Source organism: Petaurus breviceps, unplaced genomic scaffold (assembly GCF_028583685.1).
Source record: "Petaurus breviceps papuanus isolate PSGF00001 unplaced genomic scaffold, PetGlider_PUasm1.0 189, whole genome shotgun sequence".
Classification (NCBI taxonomy): Eukaryota; Metazoa; Chordata; class Mammalia; order Diprotodontia; family Petauridae; genus Petaurus; species Petaurus breviceps.
Window position 1 is genome coordinate 22,155,136 of NW_027185809.1, and position 8,041 is coordinate 22,163,176.

Here is an 8,041-nt window from a genome sequence, read left to right on the forward strand (position 1 = left end):
CTTAACTTTTATTTGCTCCAGGTAACCTGGCAAAAATAACAAGATGGTAATTTCTTAAAGTTCATCTAGATGCCCTGTAGCTGCACTTGTAACTAAAGTAGAAAATAATTTTAAATAAATGGACCTAGTAAATTTGTAATTGCTGCAGTGAATAAGCTATTCTTATATATGTAACTTTATATAATGCATATTATAACACATAATTTATAACATTACATGTTATATTTCATATATACACCTTGTACATACTTATATATCATTTAAATGTGGTCATTTCATGAAGTAATCTAATTTTAGACAATATTTCCCTAATCTAACAAAGCAACAGACTAGCAAATAGAAGGAATTTTTTAAAGTTCCTCTGAATATTTCAAATTTTCCTAGAATTTACTGCCTATTTGGGGAAATTATTTTTCCCCCTTGAATTTTTTCCATGTTTTAAAATTTCCAGACACTTTTACATTTCTGTCTTTAACTCTAGTATACACTATGGGCTTTGAAAGCCTCTCTCAGTTTATCCTAGCCTACTAACATTTGCTGTTTTCCAGTACATTCTTCCCTTTCATTCTGATACCACCAGCCTGCAAATCTTACTCTCACCCATTTGTTTGGACCCTTCACCACAAAAAAAAAAAAAAAGTATGTCATGGCAGCAAGCCTATAGTTCCAATTCAATGATCATTAACTGATGATGATTCCCTTCAATAATAATCATTTATTAAATGCCTACTGGGTGCCCAGCATTGTGCTAAAATAGACAAGAATTATGGTAAGTAAACAGCAATTTTGCTTTTTTAAATAGAGTACCTGCTTCATCAGCTATCAGTGATGTCGGTAAGGTAATTTCTAAAGGACATATGGCAAACCATCAATTCCACACTGACATAATTAAAAATAGCAGCTCACCTCACATAACATTTTATTTGACAAAGCACTTGGCTCATCCCTCTCACATTGCTAGTGGGACCATTATTGTCTCTATTTTATAGATAAGGAAACTGAGGCTTAGAAGCTTAAGTGATTTGGTTATGACCATACATGATCATTATGATCAAACAGAATTCATGTCTTCTGACTCCCAAATCCGGGGCAATTTCCATTCTATCAATCTGAGCTAAGGATGTGACTTCAATACTGCTTATCTTCCAGGTTGTAAAGATTTCTTTCACTACATAACTTAAACCATTTAATTTATTTACATAGTTGATTGTACTTTGCCTAACCACATTGTATTACCATAATAAATACTAACAGAGAATGTAGCTCATTTGAAAAACATAGAAAATTGGAAAGTGTGAATGCTACAAATATCAATAATACTACTTTCTTTCGAACTGTCCAAACTGCATTCATGATCACAATGCCCAAGGCAGTAGTAATAGATACAACACTTTAGATCTCACTGCATTCTGGTTAGGACCAACCAGAAACTACAAGAAAACACTTGTAAATCCCACCTTCTTAGAAAACTGCTCAATAAGAACACTTTACAAGTGTGCAGACTTAGGTGTGAGTGCATATCCTGGCACGATGCCATCTCGAATCTAGTATACTGTATGTGGCCATTATATGTAATGCACGTGCATGTCTAAACATATGCATGTCTGTACAGATGCGCCAACATGTATTCATAAATACTAGGAACAATGCCTTATGAAGTGTCTTACCACGAGCTCAAAAAAATTGCTATAAAGTGTCATTTATTCTCATTTATCCGGGGTACTACTCTGCGCTTAAAGAGGAAATGAGGCCCTTTGTCTACCAGCGAAGGTTAGCCTCTAACAGCTTCTCTGAAGCCACTTTCTGCTAGCCCAGTCTGCTTTTTCAACAGTGGATGCCCAAGCAAGCCTCTCACATCAACAGACCTGCACTGGCACAAACCCACCAGTTTGTGTCACCGGTGCCATGGTCACCTGAGGCGGGGAATCCAAGTCTGGATCCAGTTTCCATAGACTCAAAAACAAGGAGGATAGGAGAAGGGGCTGGGTAAAGGACTCGCCGCAGGGGTCGGTAAGGTGGGTGAGGGCTACTTACCCAACCCTCAAAGGTGTCGGAGGCACCCGCAGTGCGCAACAGTTCTTGGAAATGCAAAGTACAGTTGGCCACGAAGTGGTCATAGCCCAGGGGGGTCTCGTGGAACACGGCCAGCTCCATGTGGCCGCCGTCTGTGACATTGGTACAGAACTCCTCGTTGTAGGTGGGCTTGTTGGTCTTCTGCTTGGTGCTCGTTTGGCCGACGCGCACCTGGTCCACGCTGACGGTCAGGTAGGGATCCAGCAGCTGGTAGCCCTTCTTGAAAAGGGAGTGTCGCAAAGACCAACGGGTGGGCTGTAGCCCCACGGCCTCGCCGATCCTCACCCTCACATAACCATTGAACTTCATAGTCCCAGACATACCGCCACCCCAGCCCCGGGAGGGGCGCGCGGGCTCAGGAGTAGGGGAGAGCCGGGGAAAGGGCAAGTCTGGGATCAGTCGAGCAGGAGCGACAGCCGCCGGGGCACCAGTAGTTCCGGAAAAGCGCAGCGCCGGTTCCCCGTGGGCCCGTGCCGGGTCATTCTTCCCCTTCCCCAGGACGTTTTCCCTCACCTCCCCTCCCTCCCAAGATGGAAAGGAGGGGAGCCGAGTAGGCTGAGCCCCTCCACCAACTATAGCAGCGAAGGCGTCCCGCCTGGGCACAGGACACAGGCAACACCAGAGAGGGCGGTGTCACTGCCTCCAAGCTTTCCCCCCCCCAGCCCCCGTTCCCACTTCTTTTGCCCAGGTGGGGAAACGTTTTTCCTGTAGATCCCCCAGAGCGTCCTAGAGCTGGAGCTGCCCGTCCGGTTTAGACTCTGGCACGATGCATTTCTTCCTCCCTCTTCCTCCCCCTCCTTTTCCTCCTTCCCCCGCCTCCTCCGTCTGGCGCTCTCCCTCCCTCCGCGCTCTTCAAACCAGGAAGCAGCCGCAGCCCTCGGAGTGAGACTCCCACCGAGAGCTCCCAGTTGCGAGCGTCCCTTCGCAGCCTCCTGCGCTTTCCGAAGCCTCCTGGGGGCAGGGTGCTGCGGCTCGGGCGCCAGACTTCGGGGGCTATGGGAGTGGAGCGCGGGGGAGGCGGACAGTGCGCTCTCCTGGGGCACCTCTCCTCCCTAGAAGCTGCGGCTCCGGCTGTGGTAGGTGGGAAATCCAAATTGCCTACAGTCTCGGGTGAAGAAAGACAAGAGGCTGAGACCAAGCGAACACCTGAGGGCGTATGTGACAGGCCAAGGGAGCTTAGGGGAGGAGGAGAGCAAAGGGGGGAAAGGAGGAGGAGCGAGAGAGCTTGGAAGCTGCACTGCGAGGATTTGCCGCGCGCCGGGTAACGCCCCCTTCCTTGGGACTGCTGGCACATATCTCTTCTGGCCCCGGAGCCACTAGCCTCCAGTCTGGCAGCGGGGTTGGCAAGGAGGGCTTTTTTTTCTTTCCCTAATCTTTATAGGGATGTATCATCCTCTGGCTCAGCCCTGGCACATCCTGTTTGTGTGCGTTTCCTGCAGCAAGTAATTACATCTGGCTTTCTTAAACAGGGCTGTTGTAAGGATAGGAACAGTCTCTGGCTATTTCCTCAAAGGTGTGTTCTCTCCAGTGCGGAGTTTTTTGCTGTTGTTGTTATTACTGTTGGGTTTGGGGGGTTTGTTTGTTTTGGGGGGGGGTTGTTTTGTTTTTGATCCACGAAAAGCAGGAAAGGTTGGTTCTTCCGGAGACAAGGCAATGATTTAATAAACCTTTTTCTCTGCCCGGTGGTACATGATACACCTAGACACTGCAAGGGCCCCTTCTTGAGAATACACCCTTCCTTCCTGTCTTGGCTCAACATACAGACACAATAGACAAGAGAACTGTGGGATTGTAGATTTAGAGCTAGTTGAGACCTTTGAAGTCATCTAATGTAACCTCATTTTACAGATGAAGAAACTGAGGCCCAGAGAAATTCAATGATTAACCCAGAATCACAGTAGTGATATTGAATAAAGATTCTAACTCAGGTGCTCTGATTTCATAATAAGTCTTCCTGACACGGAACCTCTGCTTTGAGACCCTACCAAAGTTGACCCCCGTCCCTTCCTCAGGTTGTACCGGCTTCTTCACCCCTACCTGACCTTCAGCATGGACCAGGTCTACGTTGGACATATTAGCACTAAGGAAAAGCAGAACAAGCCTGACTACAATATCATAGAGATATTGAGTACAGACAAAGATCAGTACCCATTTTCCTTCTTACTCTAAAACCCAAACAGGTGATCACTTGGTCCTGATGATTTTTTAATTAGCCTTATTCCAAGGAATCCACATTAGTTCCTCTGTGCCCAGTGAGCTAGGTTGAGGTTTCCTGCCCTAAGTTTTGTGTCTAAGCATTGTTCCATACTAGCTTAATTTCTGCCTTCCTTTCCCTGACACCTGCTTGCTACATGCACTCTTCCCAGGAAGACCTGATGCAGGGAAAAGAACATTAGATTTGTAATCAGAAGACCTGAATTTGAATACTGGTTCTGCTATTTACTGCCAATATGACATTGGGCAAATCAGTTAACCTCTCTAGACTTCACTTCATTCTGCATGAGTAAAATGAGGGGTTTGGAACTAAATGATATCTGATGTCCCTTCTATCTCTAAATCTATGAACCTATGACCTAATTTCTAGCCCTGTATCTTTCAACCTGTTTGTTCCTTTGTCGTTAAACTATTAAAATGTAAAAGACCTGTGGACACACACTGGCACAGCAGTGACTTCTCCCACAGAGGAGCGCTAGTTCTGGGCTTCTACTGAACTGGGTTCAAGCCTGGGAAGAGGATGGCATGTCTCTAGTTCTTTACACTGTCACCCTGGGACCCCAGGAAAAATCTTTTAAAGCTTAGGTTTGGCTCATGTCTAGGGCTCTCCCAAAAAGGTAGCTGATGTACAAAGTAGAAATCAGGTATAGGACAGCAATTTCCTCCACCCCAAAAGAAATGTTTAAAACACAAAAGACAGATAAACACTCATTGACAAAACCTTAAAACACAAAGCAGTAGCCCATAATTCCTATACTTTCCCTAAGAGACTGATACTTTAAACATGAGGACATAAAACACTTTGTGAAACTCCTGAAATGGTATTTCAATTTCTGTGCAGCTCTTTACTCTCTAAACAACTGCCCTCTCCTGGTGGTGGTCTCTGAGAAGTTGTGTCATAGGTTACCTCCAGCTAGGCAACAAGCACCTAGACCCAGAACGTCTCAACCTCTGAAACACATGCAGTTCCCACCAAACAACTGATCTTTCAATAAGCATTTAGAATAGGATGCCAGGCACTGTGCTAAGCACTAGAGGCAAAGGTGAGGAGGAAAAGTGTTTGAGCTATGAAGGACATTCAGTACAAAGTAATGGAGAGAGAAAGTGTGGCATTACATGTCAACAACATTAGAATGGCCAGTAGGATTGGACTGCAGAGTGTGTGAAAGGGATGTAATATACAAGAAGACTAGAAAAATAGGGAGGGGGTCAGGCTATAAAGGAGCTTAAATGTCAAACAGAAGAGTTTGCATTTGATCCTGAAGGTAATAAGGAGCCACTGATGTTTAATGAGTGTGGCAAGGAGAAAGGATTGATAGTGCCATCTCCATGGAGTATGCTTGGGGCTACCCAATGGAGAATGCATAGTGTCCAATAGAAAATTAATAGTGCCAATCCTCTGTTCCGGACATCTCTAACAAGACACACACATACTTTGTTTCCTTGCACAACCAGAGGCTTTTAATTGGGTTCCCCTGTGCTGTCCACATGCACTTATCTAAGGAAGCCTGAGTCTAAACTTTAAGTCTCTGGTTGAGAGTTTTTTCCTTTCAACACAAGTGACAGAGCCGTGCCTCTGAGATGGATGTTCTTAATATTTTTTCCCAAAACTGCTCCTCTTTTTAACATCACTATTACTGTTGAGAGCACTAGCATCCTTCCAGTCATCCAGATTCAAAACCTTGCTGTCATGCTCAACTCCTCACTGACCCCATACATTCCATTGTTTGCCAAATCTCATTTCTTTCTCCACAACATAAAGTGTAGGTTTATATATCCATATCCATACCTCTCTCCCCACCACACTCATTAAACTTCAATGACTCCCTGTCACCTTTAGGATCAAACATAAACTCTTCTGTTTGACACTGAAGGCTCTTCATAGTCTGACCCCCTTCCTACTTTTCTAATCTTGTATATAACACCCCCTCCACACACTCTATGCTTCATATCCCCTATCCCCCCTACACTCAGTAAACTCCAGTGGCACCTTATTACCTTTAAGTTCCCTCTCCCCCATGAACCACAATAACATATCACCTGGCTCACTGCCAAATGTGTAAGTAATGTTCCTTTAATAGGTGATACCTTACTATATACCATCATTATTATATCTCAGCAAGTGAGATTTATTGTTCTGCTTTCTCACAGCCTATTTACCATCATCCCTTGCAGTCTGATTTCCATACCTATCACTGGGCTGAAACTTCCCTCTCCAAAATCACCCATGATCTCTTTATTGACCAATCAAATAGCCTCTTCTCAATTCTAATCCTTCTTGCCCTATCTGTAGAGTCTCCCACTATTAACACATCTGTCCTTCTGGAAACTCTCTCCACCCCTTCCCCCCCGGGTTTTTGTGACATTCCTCTGTTGTGCTTCTTTTCCTTCCTGCCAGACTCATCTTTCTTGATCTCCTTTATAAGAACATTATTCCTCACTCTCAGTGCACATATGTACCCAGGGACTCTGCCCTGGGCTTTCTCTCTCTTTACTTTCTTGGTGTGCTCATCAGTTCCCATGTATTCAATTCTTCTATTCATATAACTCTCATACCTACGTATATAGCCTCTGTCTCTCTCCTGAAATCCAGTCTTTCATTCCCAGTTGCCTAATAGACACCTCTACCATTGCATGGGCTTCTCAAACTCAACATAATCCAAAATGGAACTCAACTATTGTGGCATAGTAAATACTTAAGCGTTTTTAAATTAATAAACACCAGATGGATTAAAGAGGGAAGAGACTGGAAGTGGAGAGATCAACTAGGAAGATATTATAATAGTCTAGGGCTCTATGCAATAAATGTAGTATAAGTAAGGAAAGGGGCAGCTAAGTGGCACAGTGAATAGAGTGCTGGGCCTAGAGTCAGAAAGGCATGAGTTCAAATCTAGCTACAGACACTCACTAGCTGTGACTTTGGGTAAGTCACATAACCTTGTTTGCCTCAGTTCCCTCATCTGTAAAATGATCTGGAGAAGGAAATGACAAGCCACTCTAGTATTGTTGTCAAGAAAACCCCAAATAGAATCGGAGTCAGACACAACTAAAACAATAAGTGGGGAAAGGTATATAAATATAAACTATATTGTGGAAATAAATTGGCAAGATTTGGCAACTGATTGAATATGAGGGATGAGGGAAAGAAAAAAGTTGAGAATAACTGAAGTTGCAAACATGACTAGATGAATGGAAATGGCTTTCACAAAAATAGGAAAATTAAGAAGAAGATAAAGTTTTGGGGAGAAGGCATTCTGTGTTGGATATGTTAAGTGTGATATGTAACAACCAGGGGAAGTAGGCATTTGGAAATGTGTGACCGGAGTTTAGGAGACAGATTGGGGCTGGATATGTATATCTGGGAGTTTTCTGTGTAGAAATGATAAATTGAACACATGGAAATATAAAACTAGTGAGAAAGGGTAAAGAGAAAAGTGATACAGAACAGAGGTGCCCATAAAAAGGAGCTGGGACATGAATAATAATCTAGCAAAGGAGACCCCAAAGAAGCAACCAGAGAGGTAGGAGAGAGCCACGTCATGAAAACTGAGTAAGGGGAGAATATCTAGAAGGTGGTCAACAGTGTCAAGTGTTGCAGTGAAGTTAAGGAAGATAAGAACTAGAAAAGACTATCATGTTTGTCATTAAGATATCATGGTTAGGGCTGAGCCAAAATGGCAGAGTATAGGTGGGATTCAGCTGAACTCTTTCAATATTCCTCTCCAAATAACTTTAAAATAATACCTCAAACCAA

General features: G+C 43.8%; 1 protein-coding gene across 1 annotated transcript in view; it reads right to left on the reverse strand.

Moving 5' to 3' along the window:
• The window catches only part of PRKCH (protein kinase C eta), a 335,555-nt gene extending 332,283 nt beyond the window's left edge, over positions 1 to 3,272 (reverse strand). Inside the window, exon 1 of the mRNA XM_069092033.1 lies at positions 2,035 to 3,272. Within this exon, the coding sequence (XP_068948134.1) occupies positions 2,035 to 2,394 (360 nt within the window). The 5' untranslated portion in view covers positions 2,395 to 3,272. The remainder of the gene's footprint in view (positions 1 to 2,034) is intronic.
• Positions 3,273 to 8,041: the final 4,769 nt, after the last annotated feature.